Source organism: Periplaneta americana, chromosome 8, assembly GCF_040183065.1.
Source record: "Periplaneta americana isolate PAMFEO1 chromosome 8, P.americana_PAMFEO1_priV1, whole genome shotgun sequence".
NCBI classification, from domain to species: Eukaryota; Metazoa; Arthropoda; class Insecta; order Blattodea; family Blattidae; genus Periplaneta; species Periplaneta americana.
In genome coordinates this window covers 155,037,434-155,061,388 of record NC_091124.1, presented here as the reverse complement: position 1 = coordinate 155,061,388, position 23,955 = coordinate 155,037,434, and the positions used below count along the sequence as shown (strand labels likewise).

Here is a 23,955-nt window from a genome sequence, read left to right as displayed (position 1 = left end):
ACTGTATGTACTAGACTGTTGTAATATGTATTATTTAAACAGTTTGACTTAACTTATGTAATAAAAAAGTCTGTAATTTTCTTGTGACTTCGCTTTTCTTCTCTTCTCTATCTAGTTCTTCAATGATTTTTCTCTTCTCGTCTAGCAAAAACTGTTTTCTCGTCTTTTTTTTTTTTTCTGCCATACCTGCAATACGTTTAGGAACAAACTGCCTTCGAAAGTTCGATTTTATTAAAACGTTTCATTTAAATACAAATTCAAACCACAACAATCGCGTCTACAGAAGTGAATTCAGAAAATTCACTGAAACCAACAGTGACTGATGCCTGGTGATAACTCATTTATTTTCTTTCGAATTTATTTTAAGTAAGTTTTAACTGCTTATTAGGTCTAATTTCGTTAAAATAACTTTTTTTTTTAAGCAGGATGAATTATTACATTAAACTGAATAGTTCATTACTTATGCATTCTTTAAACTGAACATTTTTAACATGTACATTAATAGCAAAATAATAATTTTTTATTTATTTATACTGGCAGAGTTAAGGCCATAGGGCCTTCTCTTACACTCTACCAGGTCACAAAGTATACAAGCAGTTAAAAAATGGCTGGGGCTAAAAAATTATTTCGTTATTCTGAAAAATTCGTAATTGCAGCGTTTGTAATAAGGCATCACTGTATACTGAAAGTAGATTTTAAAATCAAGGAAAGTAAAAATGATAGTCTTTTTCTTTCTCCTGAAAAATCTGTTTAAATGCACATCACGGATTTTGAAGGCACAGTGATGTTATAGCTATATAGCCGTTATGTATGTATATATATGTGTCCAGTAAAATACACTGCCGAGGAAAAAAAAAAGCAACACTTGAATAAATTTGAAATATCAATCTGTAATACAAATTATAACATTTCTGTGTGCTTCTATGGACCTGTTTGTGTTAGGCAAGTGTTAATTCATGTTTTGGGAAGAAAAGTGTACCCATTGGATCGTTTGGGACACCCTCTTTGCCACTTTATGTTCAGTACTGTATATTTATTGCTGTGCCATTAAAATTTACAACCCTAAACCCAAGCAGCTAAAACAAAGTTACAACACTATAGTTTTCTTTTTTTGGTTATAATGGAATTCTGTGATATTGAACTCAGTTTTCAACAACATGTAAGAAAGTTAAGATGACGTTAAGCCCCATGAACGCCGCTAGAGCAGTCGCGTTGGTAGAGGATGACCGCAGTTTACGTTATGTGGCTCAGGCAGTGGCGTGTGGTGATAAATAATCCTGGTGGTGCACAAATATTTATTATGATTATGATTATCATATTATTATTATTACACCCTATTATTATTATTATTATTATTATTATTATTATTATTATTATTATTATTATTATTATAGGTACTAACTACTACATAACTATTAATATATGTTACGTAGGTATAGATTTACATAATTTTGTTAGTCAAGAAATTGCAGTTAATCAGTTTCCTATGAAGGTCCAGTAATAGTAAAGTAAAGTGTTCAATTTCTTTGCAGCACACCGTAAATAATATTGTTTTCGCTATATTGCATTTTATAACACAGTTCACACGTTCACAAGCATTCGATACGTGTGTCGTCTCATCAGCCTTAACTGCTAAAAGTCAGCAGCATTCTTTATTTCTTTGAAATCTCATCATGGCATACATCCAAAATGGCTTCAAGGATTTCGTGCTGTATAGTGTTTGATGTGCTTATAAACACTGTTCCTCTTTCCAAATGTTCCTTAAGAGTGCGTCTAATTCAGAACTAAAATTGACGAGGCCAAGAAAAATACTAGCGTTTAAAGATGAGTTTCCGTCTTCGTGACCTCTTAAAACCAACTCAGAAGCTCCACAAATCCGCACGCACTTATCTGTTCTTGGTAACTTTATCATTGTGAAGTTCGACAGTCTCATTGAATCCAATTGTGTCTGTATGTTTGTTTGACCCAACACTGCTAATTTAACATTATTGTTGAGTGTGCAGCTGAAGAATCGTGTTTTTTATTTCTTTCATTCATGTGCTTCAAATCAATCATACCTACAGAACGATAATCAAAATTATTTAGTTACTACGCACAGTCCTAAATTCAAACAGAAAAATAAATAAATTTCATAACACGTAGCCTACTTGTTTTTGTCAATGAATGTTCGCCGCCGAACAATAGGCAAGGAAAACAAAATACAGCGTCTTTTATATTGCAGCCACATATTGTATTTTTCGTAAGTCCGAATGTTGAATTTTCTTGTCACTTCTCTATTGCTATTCTTCGTCACTTATAATTTTAATTCCTGTGTACGTCTACCCATCTTCTTTATTTTTATCTTTTCGTGTAAAGGTCTTACAGAAAATTACATATTTAAAAGATTTTGCACACTATTCATTACAATATTTATGATAGAACGGGCCAACAGCTACTGCAGACAGCTTGAGAACACATTTGAAAGTGCTCCTAACCCCTCCTACGCACACTGTACTGGCTCCCTCCCATGCTCCAAAGCCTGCCAGTGAAACACTACTACTGCGCATGCTCCAATGGAACAGTGTGCCGCAAGTGTCGAGCGGTAAACATAAGTCCCAGGCATCAACAAGAACAGTACACGTGCAGTGTTATTTTTACATAGTATTATAATAAATAATTATGTTGCTCACATAGTCTATTGCAGCTCATTGATATAACTTTAAAAACATGTGTTATTTGAAGAGGTGGTGCACTGCTCCTGTGCTCCTTAAGAGAAATCGCCACTGGGCTCAGGTGTTTCATACAATTCTGTCGACGCTTTCACGTACAGTGCAATGGTACAAGGAACTTGGTTCATATTCTCGAAGACCGAGATATGGTAGGAAAAGGTCAACTTCTTGCTATAGATGACCAGTACTTGCGCCTTCAAGTGCTGCGTAATCGTCACACCACTGCGGTCGAAGCCAGAAATCGACTAGAAAAAGTGCGAGATGTGAATGTCAGTGAGTGGACTGTGAGGAGGAGGTTACATGATGCTGGCCTGATATCCAGAAGATCTGCCCTTGGCCCAGAACTTACAAAACAACATCGTCAAGCTCGCTTACAATTTTCAAGGGAACATCAGAAATGGGCTGACAAACAGTGGGAAACAGTTCTGTCCTCAGATGAGTCCCGATTCTGCCTCAGATCCTCAGATGGAAGAGAAAGAGTGTGGAGGACTGGAGAAAGGTATTCTCCATGCAACTTTTCATCAAGGACAGCTTTTCAGGGCGGTTCAGTGATGGTGTGGACAGACGTCAGTTTGACTGCTCGAACGAATCTTGTTTTGTGGAAGATGGATTTCTTACTGCCCATCGCTACATTGAAGAAATTCTTGGGCAACATGTTCTTCCTTTTGCATCATTTATTGGTGACAATTACGTGCTCATTACGTCCTCGTGTGGCGCGATACATCCTCCAGTACCTCAATGAAGTAGGGATCCAACTCATGCAATGGCCGTCACGCAGTCCAGATCTTAACCCAATTGATCATCTGTGGGACATTTTAGGAAGGAATGTCCGTCAACATGCTCCAGATACTCTTCAAGAGCTACGGAGCCATGTATGCGACACCTGAGCCACATAACGTAAGCTGCGGTCATCTTTTTCTATCATGGCTACTCTAGCGGCATTCTCGGGGGTTAACGGTATCTTAACTCTCTTAAATGTTGTTTAAAACTGAGTTCAATATCACAGAATTCCATTATAACCAAAAAGAGAAAACTGTAGTGTTGTAACTTTGTTTCAGCTGCTTGGGTTTAGGGTTGTAAATTTTAATGGCACAGCAATAAATATACAGTACCCGACAGGAAGTGACAAAGAGGGTGTCACAAACGACCCAATGGGTATACTTTTCTTCCCAAAACATGAATTAACACTTGCCTAACACAAACAGGTCCATAGAAGCAAACAGAAATGTTATAATTTGTATTACAGATTGATATTTCAAATTTATTCAAGTGTTGCGTTTTTTTTGCTCGGCAGTGTATTTTAAATTTTTAAGAAGAATGGAATTTTTTGTATTTTCTGGATATCTTTGTCATGATAAATTTAACTCCTCGTAAGTACTGTGTTGATAAAATCATATTTTTATTTGCTGATAAAGTTATGAAAATATTTTATATTGTTATCTTTAACGGAATCTATAAAAAATTAATTTTGTTTGTAGTTGTCTCAGAATATCAGAATATTCAACTTCAAATGTGAAAAAGATTGTCAGTTTATCATTTATTATAGATTTATTAATTTGTCAGACAGAATAATATCTGTAATATTGACAATTAATATTTGAGGAGAAAAATTCGCTCTGGCGCCGGGTATCGAACCCGGGTCCTTGGTTCTACATAGCCGATCCCCGGCGCCGAAGCGAATTTTTCTCCTCAAATATTAATTATCATTTATTGTTTTTCTCTGTACATGATGGACATAGTTAGAAAAATTATGAAAAAGAGTTCAAAAATGTTTTGAAGAAAGTCTGGCAGTCAGTATTTTCTTTCCTTCCTCTTCCAGAAACAGGAATGAGAAGCCAATAATTTCACTTGACAGAAGACATAGTACAAAGTGATAAACGTCTCATAGTTCTTTTCCTTGCAAAATCTCATAATTTATCAGAAATTAGTGCAGATAATTTACAGTGCTCGTGTAAAGGGAGTTAAGTATGAATTGGCAAAAACAGGATCCCTACAGATTTTAACTCCCATAATTACCTCTTTCTTGTCCAAAGGGGTTAAGTAATTCTTTCATCGATGATGCAGTTACAGTGCTCCGTATTTTGTGACAAAGGGATTGATTATGTTCAGTACTAAAGGAGAGAAGTTTACATATCTTGACTTAACCCCCTTTAAATGAGAACCCGTGAATTATCTTCTAAATTTTTCACTTTCTACTTTACACGTATTTCTGCATAATGCGAGTTTCCAGATATGTTGTTGTTAGAGATAACATTATAAGGTGGACATTTGTGACGTGATTGTGATCCATGTCTAAGTTTACAGCGTAAAAGCATCTATGAAAAATATTGGAGTGCATTAGAAAACAAAAACAAAAACATTATTAGGTGACAGACATTAAAGAATTCAGAGTTCATGGCAAAAATAATATTATAACACATTTATCTTAATAAACATCAGACATTGTAGCAAAGGACTGGAATAATATCAAAGTGAAAATTTTTCGTGAGATGATTAGTAAAGATGTGAGTCAAGGATTATAACAACCAAAATGTCTTGATCCTTGTTCTTTGTTGCATCCTGCAGGAATGAGAATGGGTTTGTTAAAAATGCAAAACTCTTATTTATTTATATTAAATTACTTCATTTCAGCTTCTGTTATTCTAACTTAAGGTAATATAACTTAACATTATTTTCTTTTTGGATAGTCAAGAATGTGTTCCCACTTCACAAAAATTTACTTTTCTTGTGTTGCATAACAACTGGCTGTCTCCTGGCACATGGAAACTGCATTCTTCATTTAATGTGTATTTAAATTTTGAGGATGAGACACTGGTAGACAAAATATTAGATGAAAAATTAGTTGTCAGCTATATCAATTTTCGATGAGATGAGTTTGTATGTGGACGAAAAATGATCATTGAATGTTTTTTTTTCCTTATTCAGAGCAGAATCATTTTGACATTTTATATTGTCAACTTAATTGAAATAGAAAAAAATTATAAACAAAACAAATTTGTATTTAAGTTTCAAACTGTCACAGGGACTTGAGTCGTGGTACGTTAGGACATGCTGTTCATCCTATTCCATTTCCCCCCCACTTTTGTTTACTCTAATTCCTGCTAATAAAGAAGGCAATCATAAAATGTATTTAACACATGGTTAACAACAAAATTGAAAGCAAAATTAAAAGTAATAAATTATTTCCCATTCACTGTATTTCTTTTCCAAAGGATGCTGTGATCAGATATCCCCAGTTTGATCAGCTTCAGCTTCATAACAGATTTTCAGTACTGAGACTGGGATTAAGCTATGGAGTAATTTTTCTCCCTAGTACTGTGGACATTTTAATTTTACGATTTGTACATTGTTGCCTGTTATCTGTGAATCATGGCTAATGAGAAAGACAGGCTTCGGCACGATTCGGAGTCACGTGGTTGTCATGGTCTAGTCATGGCCCTCTTGACAATCGCCTAATATAAATACATGTTCAAAATTCTAAAAAAAACAAAGGAATTGCTATATTAAACTCATGTTAAACGTGCATTTATATATAAACTTGTTCATTGTTGGCCATGTTATGACTACGAATGTGATGTCGCGCCATAGCCTGTCTTTCTCGTTAGCCACGTCTGTGAATTGTCTCTGTAGTTCAGAAGGGATGTTATATTACATAGTGATACACTTTTAAAGCTTTGTAATTACTCTGGCTTTCCTCTTTCGTTCAAGATATTGCATACTAAATAAGAAATGAAAGAATAAACATTTTTAATGCTTTATGTAGTGTAGCAAATATAGAATGAACAAATTTATTTTCAGTCTCTAGAAATAGATTGCAGGAGAAATTAGAATAACTATGTTCACAGAATGGAAGATGAAAGACTCCCTTTAAGAGTTTTCAATTCAACAAAACCGTATTTATTTGCATAATCACCCCCTCAACCTTACCGCCAAGAATAATAATAATAATAATAATAATAATAATAATAATAATAATAATAATAACTATTATTATTATCATCATCATCATCATCTACTATTATTATTTTTATTTAAGAATTTTATTTTCTTCGCGTAATTTACCTCTCTTCCATTAAATAAAATTGGACACACCTTTTCTCTTCAAGAGCATCTTTCATGAAGATTTCAAGTATGGAAAGTATAAATGTGGGAATATCACTTCTATAATAATCATGATGAAGATCTGGAACACATTCTTCTATACTGTCCATCCATAAACCACAAAAGAAGTAAATTAAAATCATCAGTATCAATTGCAGAAGACACAGCCTTGCAGTATATATTGACTACACCCCCAACTCTGGCTACTAGCAACAGGCATCTATAATGAACACCGATCAAAATACCCCTCATTTCTCGTGAAAAACAACAACTGAATAGATTGCAGTGGACTATAGTGGAGTTTATGTTGTCAGCAAACAGCTGGATACATTAAGAAGTTTGAAATAATGAAAAATGTCGATGTTGACTTGTTCCCTGATGAAGGTAGTGGAGTGTAGAATACATGCACGGTTATTTTCTTCACATAATTACATTAGTTTTGATGCGATTATTTTACACGCGAAGTTTAACAACATTATCTGAGATTAGTCAAGGCCAGGCTAAAGGTATTAGACCTGACATAAAGTGGTACAAAGAAAAGCCACAAAATCGTGCATATATGTTGGTATAAATATTAAACATTGATTTGATTAGTGCATGAATTGTTTTATGTTACTTATGACCAGATTATTCTCGATAATGTGTAGTCCTCGCATAATTTTTCCCTGCTCGATATTTCACCTCCTAATTTTGAGAAAAAAAGGGGAGAAATTACGCGATTAAATACGGTTAATTTATAATCTCCATAAGGAGTGATGTTAAAGAATTTGTCAAATGAAAAGGAAAAATATCACCATCAAAATATGACTGATTGAACGAATTTATTTTGTGTATTTCCTTTCCTTAATTCTGCAAATGCATATTTTAGCCTAATTCAGTGAGCAGGTTTACTCCTGCTCTCTTAATAATATTTCCTTGTCTAGGCCAGTGTTTTGAAAATGCCTATTTTGTCACAAAAGGAATTGTATCAATCCAACACAGGTATGTATGTGCCTGTGATGAGCTTCTATGTCTTGTCCACATGCTGAAAAAAATATTAAATGTGCCGTTAGAAGACAGTTTTAGACTTTTCTATGCTCTGGGGATTTAGTGTCTTTCGAGACAAGCTTGCACTGATTTTGTTGACTTCTTCTTTACAATGTATTGTACCTGTTAATCCTGTTATCTCACAAGAGTCTGGATGACCAGAAATTCATTGTACAGAGAGTATTCTTAGGTAAAGCATGCCATTCATCGCAACAGCAAAAAGAAAATGCAAACAATTCTTTTTAAAGGGGGGGGGGGGGAATAAGTAGACAAATGCTAGAAGAAGCCCAGTGTAAAGAAGAAATATTCCATCACTGCATTTACACTTTTGTACTGTGTTATTGTTATTGCATTGCATGACTTGATTGTTTTATTGTCACGTTTTTTATATTGTGTTTGATCAATTTCAATATAACGAAAATTATGTTTGTGCTCAATTTCAGTATAACGAAAAAATGTCAGGTTAGGGGCTCATTTCTGAAAAAGCTATGCTAAATGCTCGCACACAGAAACGAGTGAATTCTTATTGTCAACTGAGGGGCGGAGTAATTGCTGGACTCAATGGAAACTAATGTTGTGTTGCTGCTGAATGAATTATTTAAAGTGTTATTGGAAGAAGTGTCCTGTACCATGGCATCGTGGTCTAAGGCATCTTGCCTAGAACTCCTCATGGAGGAAACAATTTTCTCATGACATTTTGGCCAATGTATGGGACCGGTGCCCATCCAGCATTGTGATGCATCTGGAGAGCTACGATAGGTAGTGAAATCCAGTTATGAAAGCCAGCTATAGTGGCTGGCGGGGATCATCATACTAACCATATGATACTTCCATTTCGGTTGAATGATCGTCCACATCTGCTTCGGCATGTGGACATAAGGCTAGCAGCTGGGTCCTATTTCACGAAAGTACAGTTTACAAGTTACAGGCATACAATTGTACAAGTTATTAGAAAGCGACATAAATTCTGTTTCACTGAAGTACATGTAGGTGCAAGTGAATTTGTACAGGATTACAGGCCTTAGTTCTACAATTGCACAGGCATTTCTTGAAAAGTACAAGTTTGTATATTACACTTGTTAGATGCCATTATAGTTCTATCCACCTTCGGAGGTAGGTTAATTTATGTACGAGGCATGTTCTTAAAGTAAGTTCCGTTTTCAATTATAGCCGTCGCATCGCTGCAATCGTTATTTTGCGCATGCGTGTTTTCTTCTTCAGTCCTCAGGCAAGCTGTGCATGCAGTTTCAGAGCTTCAGTCTGTGTGTGTGGTTAGTTGTGATCAGGTGAAATGTTTAAAGTGATCGAGCATCCTGCCGACTGTGAGATGCGGTCTGTTATCCATTTCTTGAATGCGAGGAACATCAAACCAGTTGACATTCATCGTTAACTTTGTGAGGTGTATGGTCATGATGCCATTAGTGATGGAATGGTCAAGAGATGGGTTAGGAAGTTCAACGAGGACCGCGTCTCTGTGCATGACGAGGAGTGTACTGGTCGGCAATCTTTGATCAATGACGATTTGGTGCGTGCTGTCGATGAAAAAATTTATGAGGAGAGGAACAAATTGACCATCCCCCCTACAGCCCGGATTTGGCTCCGAGTGACTTTCGTCTCTTCCTCCACCTCAAGAAGTTCCTTGGTGTCGTTTTGATGGCGACAACACCCAAAATCTCATCTCGAAATTTGGCTGGGAACAAATTGACCACCCCCCCCCCCCCCCTACAGCCCGGATTTGGCTCCGAGAGACTTTCATCTCTTCCTGCACCTCAAGAAGTTCTTCGATGGTCAACGTTTTAATGGCGATGATGAAGTGAAAACAGCAGTGCGGGAGTGGTTCGCATCGCAGGCGGGCGAATTCTACAATGAGGGGATAGAAAGACTTGTGCCACGACTCAATAAATGCCTCAATAGTGGTGGAGATTATGTTGAGAAGTAATTGAAGTGTGGGGAATACAATGCAACAAAAATAGTTTGTAAATATCTTCCCGTTTACTTACTACACCCTTTTGGAACTTACTTTAAGAACACGCCTCGTACAAGTGATTGTAAAATGAATATTTTTTACGATGTACTGTGTTTGATAGTTCTTCTGATGGAGAAGAAAATCTCAATGTGTTCGTTCATTAGTGTAGAACATTAAAGCGCAAAGAAATGTCGGAATATATTGGAGTTAAATGAGACATTTAGAATGACTTCAGTTAAACTTCAAACATTAGTAAACCAATTTGAACACAGACTGTATCATCCTACAAATAGAAGTGAATCATTATCACTGTAGACTGTATCATGCTACAAATAGAAGTGAATCACTAAGATTACAATAAGTGCTGCACTTCATTGGTTTAGCACTGGAGGACAATATCACTGTGTGAATGACATGCATGGGATTTCCAATCATAGGCCTACAACATCGTGCAATGAATACGTATGAATTATGTATTTAATATACTATTACTACTATCACTTGTAATATAATAACCATAATAGTGCATCAGATACTGTGGAATTCACCACTGAAGTGTGTGTGTTGTGTTTCACAGAATTTTTAAACAATAGGAAAATTGGATAGTTAAATCAATCATAGTCTGCACAAAATGTTTTAATTGGGGAGGGTATAAACTTTGATTCCAAAAGTTATATACTTTGAAATGTATAAATTTGATGTAGAAGTAAAACTTAGCGCTGGCCTTCTATGCCCAAGGTTGCAGGTTCGATCCCGGGCCAGGTCGATGGCATTTAAGTGTGCTTAAATGCGACAGGCTCATGTCAGTAGATTTACTGGCATGTAAAAGAACTCCTGCGGGACAAAATTCCGGCACATCCGGCAACGCTGATATAACCTCTGCAGTTGCGAGCGTTCTTAAATAAAACATAACATTTAAAACTTAGCAAGATCTGAAAACTTCTCTAGCTACAAGGTAACATTATGTATTATACAATTTAAGCCTATATTCGGTTAAAACTAATTATGAGAAAAACAGTAATAAATTTTATCCGGTACTATCAATATATTTTACAATACTTACCATTGTAGTTTCTTCAGGTTATGTCAAAACGTGTCCTTCGTATATGTGAAATCTTTACCCACAGGAACTAATCCAAGAGCACATGATTACATAATTTTATCTTCATCCATGCTTCTGCTTTATCTTGCTTTGTGCACTTATCGGAAAATGAACCAAAAGGTATTTATTTTCTTTAATGTCAGCGAGGGCAGCAATCTTAGATCCATTGCGCACCATGATCATGTATGTATCAGCACTGCTTGAAAGATGACCTCACATGTGCACTTTCTCTGTAATTGGATCTTTTTTTTTTTTATACAAGTGTACTAATTCTTTGTGAAATGCATGTTGCACAAGTCTTGTCAAAACTGAAGACAATAGTAAATAATAACTTATACTTTCGTGAAATAGGGCCCCGGATCCTTAAATAATTGTAACTCCACGGATTATTATATGTATTGGGAGAAGTAACAATTCAGTATCGATTCAGTTAAAATACAATAAAGGTGGTGGTTGCACAAACCAGCAACCCATCACTGGTAGATTAACAGCCATTGTCCTCAGTTTTTTTCTGCAAGAATTGTAACATCTTGATCTACACTATCCCTCCATTTTATGTTCGTTCTTCATACTCTACCAATGTGTTCTCTGATCTGGCAGCAAACACTCTTTTACTTATTTCTAAGTTACGACATGTCCATCTAAATGTTCTGGAAACCACTTAAGACTTTCTGCAAGATTGTTTGAACACCTAATACTATATTTCACATTGGAAATTGTCGTGATAGTGCTAATGGAAATTATGGTGGTCATAGCAATGGTGGAAATCATTTAACATTACTGTTACCCAACCCTTTTTCTAAACCTTGGTATAATGACAACCACAGTAATTAACCACTTCTCGTGTAAGATGTTCATCTACAATATGGTAACTGTTGGTATTTTTCAGCTCCCAATGAAGAAGCCATGTTGGAACGAGCTCTGGCCATGTCTCTGGAAGGTGGTGAGGAGGAGCAAAGCACCCCAGCGGTTCCTGACTTTGCTCATATGACAGAGGAAGAGCAGATTGCTTTTGCCATGCAGATGTCGATGCAGGATGCTCGTAAGTTAACACACTTCAGTACTTCAAAACTGGTAAACAGTTTTGTGACTGACATATCATTTTAAAATAGTAAGTAAGAAATCTATTATTATACGAAATTTGAAGATTAAAAATCAACAAAACCTCACATTTTCCTACAATAATTAACACAAATGTTTTATATGTAACTAATTCAAGATAGTGGTTATACAAATTTCTAAGTTGAATAACTTACTCTAGAACATTTAACTTTTGTATGATGAAAACCCATAAAAAATATGTATTGGAGCCAGCATGAGTTATTCTCTGACAGGAAAAGTCAACATCGCCAAATCTTACAAATGGAACACACAATACTGTGTTTGTGATGCAAGTTGAAATTATCTTCAACAGTAGTTTGAAAGTTTAAAAATAATAATAATAATAATAATATTTTTATTTATTCTGGCTAAGTTAAGGCCATCAGACCTTCTCTTCCACTTAGCCAGAAACAAAAGAAGCTGATACAAGTTAATAATTACAGACTAATATTTAAGGAACACTCAAAGATTGATGTAGTTATACAAGCACAAGTAGAGTAAAATAATGCAAACATACTAAATAATAATTACAAAATAATATAGGGTTTAGAAGTTACACTCAGTTAGGGTGACCAGATTCACATCGATAGAAAAGAGGACACAAAGCTTCAAAAAGGAGGACATGGTTCAAAAAAAGAGAAAAGAAAATGTGCTTAGATTTAGGCTTAGGCCTATATTATACTATAAGTTACGTTAATATCTATTTTCTTACAAAATATTTACAGTACAGATTTAGGCTTATATCATACTTAAAAGTATGTTAATATTACAAAAATAATATGATAAAACTTAATAATAATGCTTTCACAGTTAGTTACATATGCAAGTCAATTATTATAAAGGACAGAAAATATCTACCCTTTTTAGATTTAGGCCTAGGCCTATATTATACTTAAAATTATGTCGATATCTATTTTATTACAGTATACTTGTAATAAAACTTAATAATATAAAATGATTTTACAGTTAACTACATATGAAAGCCAAGGGAACTATATTTTCAAAATACATAAAAAGACCCCATAAAATGTGAATTTAATATTATTTTGTATGCAAAGAGAGTTATGATCATTCAGAAAAAATATATTCTGTCGATGCTGTTGCCACCTTCAGGAAAATTACATGGAAAAGACGTCAAATCAGATAATTTCAAAATATCAGACATACAAGTTACGAAAAGGAGGACATTTTTTTATTTTTTTAAAATCCGCCCGGACCCCAGACAAAGGCCTAAAAAGGAGGACATGTCCGGACAAAAGAGGACGTCTGGTCACCCTACACTTAGTGAATATGCAAGTTGTAAGTGAACAAATTACAAAAATTACAAATTCAAACATAAATTATAACTATACAACATGGGGAATATTACATGGGGCATTCCATGTCAAATCAACACAAAAAAGTGGACTTTTCAACCCGACCACCTCAGATTTTCATTAAATTTGGTAGGATGGTAAAGAACCTTAAGTTAAGTAATTATGTAAAATTTTAGCCCTCAGTAATGCACGATATCCCTACAGCAATTCTGTCAATACGAAAAAAAAATGTAAAAATGTCGCATACTATGTCAACAAAAATAATTCATAACTTCTCTTCTAATTGAGGTAGAATCTTAAACTTGGGCTTATTTTAAAGCTAAGGGATCATACGTTTCAATAAAAATAGGTTTGCATCAAAGTAATGAATTCTTTATTGAATAGTCACGTGAAACACATTTTAACATTGAATATCTATAAATGCAGGACATAAATTATTTCGCGAAAAATATATGTTATAGAGGTAAGAGTATTCTCCCCTTGGTGTAAGTTTCATTTTGGAAACGTTTCAGGAATATCAGTAAAAAAATATATCAATGTATTGGTTTGTAGCACTTAACCCCGTCTTACACCAACACTGCATGCACACGAGTTCCTACTTGTCTGATAAGCTGCGTCATCGATCTGTCAGGCTGTCATGAGTGGCAGTTTATACAATACAGTCTTCAATTTATACAAAACGTGCAATCTGTTTCAAGTGCAGTGTCGTTAGTTTTTGTAGTATGTGGTAGTTTTGTGCGATGTAATGGAGTCGCGTTTTAAGTTATAGGCCTGTGTTTGCTGCAATCCCTTCGAGAAATCAGGGCACTGTAATTAGAGGAAAAATTTAAGAAATGTTATATCTTGGATGCGTAATGTATTTCCTGATTTAAAACAGGAACAAAAGGTGTGCGCTATGTGTCGCAAAGAAATAAAAATATAATATTATGCTGTTACGCAGAATCCTCATAATGACTCTAGTAATGAAGAATACGTCGACTCTACAGCAAATGTAAGTTCATTAAATACAAGTCTTTTTGACCAAGGTGTGTTCCTTATTAAACAAGAAAGGCTACAACAAGAGAAATATAAGAGACAGAAATTTGAAAATATTGTGAAAGACAAAGTCTTCGATATAAAGATGCCGAGGAACCAGCACCTTTCTGATTCTGAAATTTTGTCTCAGTTGCAGAAAAATTTTCAAAATTCAGGTAAAAGTAACAAAATTATCATTTTAATACTACTACCTAAAAGCTGCAGCGTAAATAATATAAAAAAGAGTTTCTTTCAGCTTTCGAATACATAATTCGGAAAGCCGAAGTCCTGGCAAAGGGAAAGGGAATTTTGTGTTCACCAAATCCAAAACCTGGAAAACCCTTGCTCGCGGCTGTTGCCGATAAAGTTAAAGAATTCTGTTGTTCTGACGAGATAAGCAGAATGATGCCTGGTAAGAAATATTTGTTGTGATTAAAGGATCAGGGAGTAAATCACATGAGCAGAAATTAATTATATGCAGTGTTTAAAAATTCTAACCCTGACAAAGAAATTGTATTCTAGCTGGAGTTAGTGGACTATACTGTCTGTGTTTGTGTCCTATCAGAATGTAAAACTTATGCCGGAAGCAATTTATTAAAGTTTCAGGTCTTCGTGGATTTCAAGAAAATTTTTCTTTATACTTTCCAACTTAACATTTCTTGGCTACAATGGTGTGCAATCCTCCTCATATAAATTGCTTGTTCAGGAAATGTACAGAATGTCCTGAACCATTCAAAATAAGAGAGAGTTTAGAGAAATGTTTCGTATAAAACTGCAGTGAATCAGTGACCTACAAGCAGTGGATGACGACTGACCGATCAACACTTGAGACTATAATGAAACCCACAGACAAATTTTTCGACCGTCTCTTGGAGAAACTTGGTGATTTACTGACTCACTCATTTATATCATCTGAACAAAGTAAGTTTCTACGTGATATGAAATCATTTCTCAGCCATGCCTGCTTGTTGTGTTATGCGACTTCGCTGAAAACTATTATTTCGTAATCCAAGATGAAATTCAGTCATATCACAGGACTAATGTGCAGACAACCATTCATACTTTCGTAATATATCATAATGAATCGTCATCCGATACAGTCTCTATTAAAAATCTGGTAATAATTTCACACTGCCCGAAATATGACACTGCAGCTGTACATCTGTTTCAAAAATATCTAATGGAGTCATTAAAACAAACATCTGTAATTCACCACAAAAATTATGTATTTCTCCGATGGATTCTCTGCTCAGTATAAAAATAGAAAAAAATTTCCTGAACCTCACATTACATGAAGAAGATTTTGGATTTCCAACAGAATTGCATTATTTTTGCATATCGCATGGCAAAAGAGCATGCGACGTTGTAGGTGGGACACTTAAAAGGTTTGCGGCTTGTGCTAGTTTGCAGAGACCATCCGATAAACAAATAACTACACCTAGGGAATTGTACGACTGGACAAGGCATCATCTCCCAAACATTAATACCGTTTATGTGACTAAAAAAGGCTATACTGAAGAGGAAAAAATGCTTGCTCTTCGATTTGCAAAATCCACCGCAGTGCCTGGAACACAAGTTTCATACAGTCCTGCTGTTTAGGATGGGTATTATACTTGCTAAGCAGTTTTAAAATGCAGTTGAAACAACGCAGCATCCTGTCTGGAAAGATGATCAGGCTATTTCATCTCAGCAATGAAAGGTAAGCATTTCTTACAGAACTTCAGGTTTAACAAAATCCATGTGACAATAATTTATTTCAGGTAATAATTTAAAAAATTCGAATTATGTACTACATGTTAAATTACATAGCGACATTCAAGAATATGATCAAATATAATTAAATACAACGAATGTGTGGGACATAATTATCGCGACTTATACGGTTAGCTTACGCTTGCTGTGACATAATAATTTTTATCTTTATAACCTATGAAGGTTCCAAGTTGAAACTTATCAGTTCATTATATCACTAATTGAGGCGTACTATATATTTTTTTCATTAAAATAGAACCCCCGCATTTTTAAATATGAATATATGAAAATTGTTTCACCATGTTTTTTAGTGTAATTGAATACATGCAGAAAACAATATAAGTAATAAAAACTATCATATATTAAGAATGTATCACCCAATTTTTGTAAATTTATCTGGAGACGTTGTTGAGATATATAATTTTAATTGAAGCGGCGTGCTTACAAAAATGTGAGTTTTCTTCATGTTTGAAACGCCACTGACAGAAAATGAAAAGCACAGGACATATGAAACTCGGCAGTTTTAGTTAGCATGGCAGGTCAAACAAACCCTCAAATTTTGAAAGAAATCTGAGTCGGTCGGTTTGAGTGCCTTGTTGATTTGATATGGAATGACCCACATATATATACATACACACAAGGCAGAATTAAACATGAATGAGGAAGAAAGAAAACATATTTTCAGAAATAGTGAGTAAAATACGTACTAACAATTTGTAGGATTAAAATTAAGATTTATAATTTCAGTGATAATAGTACATAAAACAATCGTGATAAAATAAAGTAAGGTACTGGAAAATTAAATCTGAAGTTAGGAGTTATGTGACTTAGCACTGGTCACATCTTTGAATAATTTACTTTTAAATTGCAATATCATCCGATAGTTTCTGAGGGAGCTGGGTAGGGAGTTTCAGAAACGAATTGTTGATCTGAAAAATAGTGAGCTGTTTTATGGCTAGGCATAGATAATAAAGGGTCATTTTTAGAACAAGTGCCTAGGTTGTGATATGAGGACAAGAAATTAAAATGAGCTGAGAGGTAGTTAGGCAAAGAAGTGTTGATGATGTGATATAGGAAAATATGAATAGGAATGGATATATCTTCGATCCTGTAATCTTACCCATTGGAGCATTTCAAGGTGTTGCAAATGAAACATATGTGGGCATATGAATGTGTTGTAATCTTTGGGCTAAATTAGAATTTAAATCTATTAGTAGGATGTCGCAGTAGTCAAAATGTGGTATCACACCAATGTTTGTATGAGTATAAATTTGTGTAATTTTGGTTGCAAATGTAAGTGGTTTTATGTAAATAGTAGACACACATAAGCATTATCTACAATGAGGGGACCAAATTTTTCTGTAATATCAGCATTGCAACAAAAGAACACTGTGACCCTGTCTTTGTATATTTTCCCAGAATTACATTTTTCACTCTCACAGTGAGTGTTTTTTTTTTTTGAGTGTGTACAGTACATTAAAAAAACAATACTGATTTATCCATCTTAAAGTTATTCTTAGATACATACTGAATGATTATTCAGGCAACAATTTCATGCCATTTTACCACAGTGTCATCATTAAATACAGCACCTCTCAACATGTTGTTTGTCATGTTATATTATGGCGTTGCTTAAACAGTTAGAATCAGTTATTAGAACATTAAAACTCTTCTATACAAAGTTAAAGAGTGAGTTCATTGAACTTTCCCTTAAAAATTTCAGTAGGAATATTATGCAAATTTAGTCTTTCAGGTGAAGCTCCCTGTAAAGCAGATTTGAATAATTTCAAGGGAAAAATTGTTCCGGGGCCGGGTATCGATCCCGGGACCTCTGGTTGAATGTACCAGCGCTGGACCAGAGGTCCCGGGATCGATACCCGGCCCCTGAACAATTTTTCCCTTGAAATTATTCAAATCTGCTTTACAGGGAGCTTCACCTGAAAGACTAGATTTGCATAATAGTATATACGTCACTGTGTGCGTTAACGGAAAACCACATTCCAAGTCACACAGAGATTGTGTGCACTCATTGTGGGTCTCTGGCGTTTCGTCAGCCCACGCGAGTTGTGTGGATATAAAGGGAAAAGTTGAAACGGTGTCGGGTGGAGTTCCCGGGTAGCTCAGTGGTAGAGTGCTGGTACGTTCAACCAGAGATCCCGGGATCGATACCCGGTCCCGGAACAATTTTTCCCTTGAAATTATTCAGTAGGAATATTGTTTGCATGAATGTGATGAGACCATTTCATAGGTTTATCCTCCAAATCACTATGTTTAATATCCCTAATACTTTTTTTCTTTTCTCGCCTCTTTCTCTCCTTGAACTGCTTGGCTTTTTGTCCACTTCTCTAGTTATTTCAAGTTTTTTTGCTAATTGCCATTGATACAGACTTAAGTTTTTCAGCCATTACACAGTGATACGATTGCACACGATACAGCTTACTTATGTCACACATGGATAACTACTGAGTGTTCAAAGTGTGTCATGATGTTACTGTTGTGAGTCAGCAATTTGAAGCGAGTTTCAGCTTTTATGTCAGAGAAGTTGCTTATTATTCAAGGCGTTCAATCTGAACTTGAGTATGCATACGGTATAACTTGAATGTCGTAGCAACAGATGGCGGTCTGTAAAGTCTGTGTGCTACCATAACCTCTTTCGAACTCTTTTGCGTGGGCAAGTCGTACACAAGGTATTTGTTATCATCGGTTATGTACCGCAACATTCCACAACACAAATCAAATGTTCCGTGTCCATGTTGACCGTCGAAGTTAATGTCAACAAATACGTAAGTAATGTCTTAATCCTCTCGCCATATCCCAATAGTAAGAAAAAACTGACCTCAGTACGTGTTTCCAAACAGTTCTCATTCCCGCCACTACCAGTGTTACCTTACGTATCAGTACGTACTCTTCAGAATGAACGCCGTACTTGCTAGGCAACTTCTCTGGCACATAGGTAATACGCCTTTGTGGAAGTGTAGGAAGATTGAATTCTCTAGACTCATTGGCTAGCCACATGACAGCATACGGTGATCCATGACACACTTTGAACTGAACACGCAATATAAGGATAAATAACACTTCAGTACCAGTACAAGGACAAAAGTGTTCATTCGCTCTAACTATTAAACAAAAAACGCAGCTACAAACAATCAATGAACTTCATTGATAGCTATGAAGCTGTGATTGAGCTCTTCTCAATCAGTTAATAATATAGATTATGAAGACTGGATCTCGAAAAAAAGAAAAAAGAAAAAAGAAACATGCTCAACTCAAGTGTTTTCTTTCCTAACCATTCCTGAAGCCCAAATCTGGCTACTTGACTTACAATATTACGATAAACAGTGAGATTCCAGGTGTTCAAATATAAACGTAACACTGATGTATTTAATGATTTCTAATTAAAAGTAGTGTTTTTGGGATGGGTCTTCATATGCATTCGAAATACAGATTAACCCTATATTATAAAACATAATAAATCCCTGTATATCAAACAGGAGAATAATAAATCCAAAGTATACTACTTTAAATTAACCGATTTCGAAATAACTAGTTTTTACTGTCTATACTTATATAGGTGTTTGAGTTAATTCTCTTCAAGGCTTCAGGATCGAAGAAACAGTTACCAAGACATTTCTATCTGGTTCCATCCAGTTAAGGTCTCAGAGAAAAGTTTATTTTCCCATTCATACACGTGAGATCATCAGTGACACCCATGACTTGGTAAATATGTCACCGTATTTATGCTCCTGTTACGTAATAAAAGGGTTTACTAAAGAGAGGCTATGAGCACTCAAAAAGAAATTTGACTTTTCTAGTACCTGGTTCTTTTCTGCAAGCCCACTGGAATCTTTTGAAAATATATTTCAGTCCAGCATGTGGTTTTTTTGGAAAGCTATTACATTTAGACTTAGTTCAGGTAGAGAAGTCCAAATATAGTGGAATTCCTTGTATCCAGCACCCAGATAACCGGCAATTCCAAAACAACGGCGCTTTTGAATAAGAAAAGAAAAATGAAATTCAAGGAAGAGTCAATAAATAAGTTGCAAATATAAGTAACAACCTACATTTTTTAATAAGGCGTTTGAAGCTATCACTGTTAGATGCAGTATTATCGATGTGTACACAAACAAAATAAAGAAATGGCCATCTAGATTCCTAACTTCACATCCGAAAATGAGGTCGGAAACCGCCATTTTTAAAGCAGACAAGAATCTGTGTTTGCTCCACAGATTTCTGTTGTATGTTATGTAGATGTGCAATATATATATATTCAGTGTGACATTATTACAAAATGCTGATATTATTGTATTGTATTGTATTTATTAACATTCCATGGTATTCATACATGCTTACAGCTAGAATATGGAACAAGTCAAAAAACTTAATACTATTATAAAATCTTAATTTATAGTCACAGTCTAGATGAAATATATACAGACAAGATTTACAATATAGTCTACTAGTACAACACATAGTTTTAGTATCAATTTCATGAAGTGTTATTGAATGTCATGAATTCATCTACAGAATAGAAGGCGTGAGAAATTAGGTACTTCTTTAATTTGGCCCTAAATAATTTTATGTTTTGAGTTTCATTTTTTATATCGATAGGGAGGCTATTAAAAATTTTTACTGCCATATAACGCACTCCTTTTTGATAGCACGATAGACTTGCCGATGGAGTATGAAAGTCATTTTTTTTGACGTGTATTTATGCTATGAACTGTTGAATTAGTTACAAAGTTTTCACGATTACATACGAGGAAGACTATTAATGAAAAGATATACTGACAAGCCATGGGCATTATTTGTAGTTTTTTGAAAATAGTCCTACACGACTCCCTAGATTTCGCACCTACTATTATTCTAATTACTCTTTTTTGTAATAGAAATATATTGTTACTATCTGTGGAATTTCACCAGAATATTATTCCAAAACTCATTACCGCGTGGAAGTATGCAAAGTATATTGTTTTTAAGGTATTGATATTTACTATCTTTTGCATAGATCTAATAGCAAAACAAGCTGAATTTAGTTTGGGGGTAATTTCTTTCTTATGTGCTGCTTTAGGGTGTAGTAACAGCTATTATGTACTTTTCTTGCCTGCTTGATAAATGGCAGGAAAGGTATTCACTCCAGTGTCTCACAGTAGGAAGAACTTGGCTGTGAGATCACAACTGCGCATGTGTGGATTGCTCATGCACTGCCAGCGTGATTCTTAGCTGGATTTATTTTCGCGTGCACATTCGAGATCAAATCAAGAAGTTCCTTTGTACTCTGATTATACATCTTGCATATGATTCTGTGACAGATTAGGTTTGGTTAGTTTATGTAAAGATTAATTTTTTGGTCCTGCAGAATTTATTTGTTATTGTAACAATTGTAATTAAAGAGAAAAATTCGTTCTGATGTTGGGTCCTTGGTGCTACGTACCAAGTGCTCTAACCACTGAACTATGCCGAATTCAATCCACAGCACCGGATCGAATCCCTCTCCTCTAGTGGACATACTCCATGTTCGACATATTATGTGTTGACGTGTTTTTTTAGTCAACGTCAACTGTCGGAGCGAATTTTTCTCCTTTAATAAGAATTGATTAGTTTAGGTTTTTATTAACCAAGTCCAAGCATGCACAGTTTTGATCTCTCAGCCAAGTTCTTCCTGTCATATGCCACATGTGTATTCACAGCCTTGCCTTAGTCCCTAAAGCTTCCAAGATAGCAAGTTAGCGATCTAGTTGGGTTTGAAAACAGCATTTGCAAGGTGGCAGCAACTTTTCACAAGTGTACCATTATGTTTTGAATAATCTATAATATTTTTTTCCAATTGACTGAAAAAATTGGTTATCTGGCACTGGGTTTTGTCCCATAGTTTTCAGATACGAGGAATTCTACTGTAAATAGCCTTTTTAGTCAAAACATGTTTTTTTTCCTTATCTGTGACAAGAGATGTAATTTTTGTAACCAGAGCATTCCACTTCTTGGTAGTGTTTGAAAAATAATGTTACGATTATGGTTATCAATCATAATAGATTGTTGTTACTGTGTGTTATTTTGAAGGAAAGTAGATTGTGAGTTCTGCACAGAACTGTTTTTTCTGTTTTATAGAAGACCAAGCAGGCGGCAAAGAAGAAGCAGCTGCAAAGAAAGAAAAGGAGATTCCGATGGAAGTGGAAGGAGAAGAAGATTATTCCGAAGTGATGAACGATCCCGAGTTTCTGCAGAGTGTTCTGGAGAACTTGCCTGGAGTAGACCCCCAGAGTGAAGCTATACGTCAGGCAGTGGGCAGTTTATCCAAGGACAAGAAGGATCGCAAAGAAGAGGACAAAGACAAAGGCAGCAAGAAGTGATACATGCATACGAAATTACAAGAACTATACTTTCTTTTTCATTTGCAAGATTATCTGTTCTCGATTACAAATCTCAGTGGTATGTAATCACTCCTTGTTTTCAAATTGTGCCGAAGCATTTGTTACAATTTAGAACAATCTGTAATGTTTCCCAACCTGCTTAGTTGTTGATCTTTGTACCTAATGAGTAGAACCCCGAAAAGTAGTGAGTTGGTTAATACTTTTATTCAGTGTTTCAGATAAGACTTCAGTATGGAATCCCGTTACGCATCATTTAAAGAGAGATAAAATTCTCATTTCGTCATTGAAATATTACTTTACAAACTAGTCTTTATGACTTCATTTATGTAACTCATTGTCTTTCATTAACTTTGGTACAATTTCTAAGGAATAACCTTTAAAGTATGCTTTGCTATGAGGCTTGCATTTCTCTAGTTAGTCAGAAAGTGTTACATTAAATTTAATGTATTATTTAAGAGGTTGGGTCCTGCACAGAAATGCTCGTTCAATTGTTCCCTCATTGATAAACAGTTCATTTTTATTGGGTTGCCATTGTATGTCAGAAAATTTGTATTTATAATTTCTTAGGAGTAAAGGCACATTGCTACTGAATTAGACTGTCAACTATTCTCAGTGAACCAATTGACTCCGTCCTAATTTTTGCTCTCCACTTCACAATATCCATTACTCTTCCACAATACAAATCCCTGTCTATTAATATCATCATCATCATCATCACCACTACCACCACCATCATCATCATCATCATCATCATCATCCAATTGTTAGTATTTGTCTATTAATATTTAAACATGAATGTTCTGTTATTAATGTGATTTTTAATTCCACATGTAGATTCGCATGAGAACATTTTGAACACAGCAGTTTTATTAGTTGTAACTTTCGCGAAATTGGAAATAATTTTGGCAGTGCATAAAAATGTAGTGTGGAAATATTTTCCAAGATTGGACTTCTTACAACATCTAATGACCTCAACATTGTGAAGTTTATTGGCCACATCAGGCGTCAATAATTGGGTATGTTAATAATTTAATTTTTAATTATTGCTTTCTTATTAATCGTAACCATGGTATTTCTCTGAACTTACAAAACTGAATTCGCATGAATATTATTATCAAAGCTAATGTGAAAATACGATGCTTGTTTGATTATGGATTTAATGCTCAAATATTGTATCTTGTTTCTTTGTTTCGGACATCTTGTTCTGAATTTGAAAACATGGCCTGTTGGGTCTGAAGATTATGTTCGACATACTATAATGTAAGTAAATTTCGGTACTGAACAGAACTACAACATTGTTAAGAACTTAATTCGCTCATTTATATCGTGTCTGAGTATTATTTAGTTTAATTAATTTTCTTAATTGCATTATTAAATTTGTTGTTAAGATCTTCAAATAATTTTTTTTTTAAATATAATTTCCCAATGATTTACATCATGGTGCATTTTATAATAATGTGATGAGACAAACGTCCATAAATTATATGATTATTTAAGA

At 34.9% G+C, this 23,955-nt stretch overlaps 1 protein-coding gene across 2 annotated transcripts in view; it reads left to right on the top strand.

Annotated features, from left to right (window-relative positions):
• The window catches only part of Rpn10 (regulatory particle non-ATPase 10), a 56,626-nt gene extending 33,573 nt beyond the window's left edge, over window positions 1-23,053 (top strand). For both annotated transcript variants that reach the window (XM_069833844.1, XM_069833843.1), the window contains exons 8-9: window positions 11,793-11,945; window positions 22,195-23,053. In XM_069833844.1, the coding sequence (XP_069689945.1) occupies window positions 11,793-11,945; window positions 22,195-22,436 (395 nt within the window). In that variant the 3' untranslated portion in view covers window positions 22,437-23,053. The remainder of the gene's footprint in view (window positions 1-11,792; window positions 11,946-22,194) is intronic.
• The last annotated feature ends 902 nt before the right edge of the window (window positions 23,054-23,955 follow it).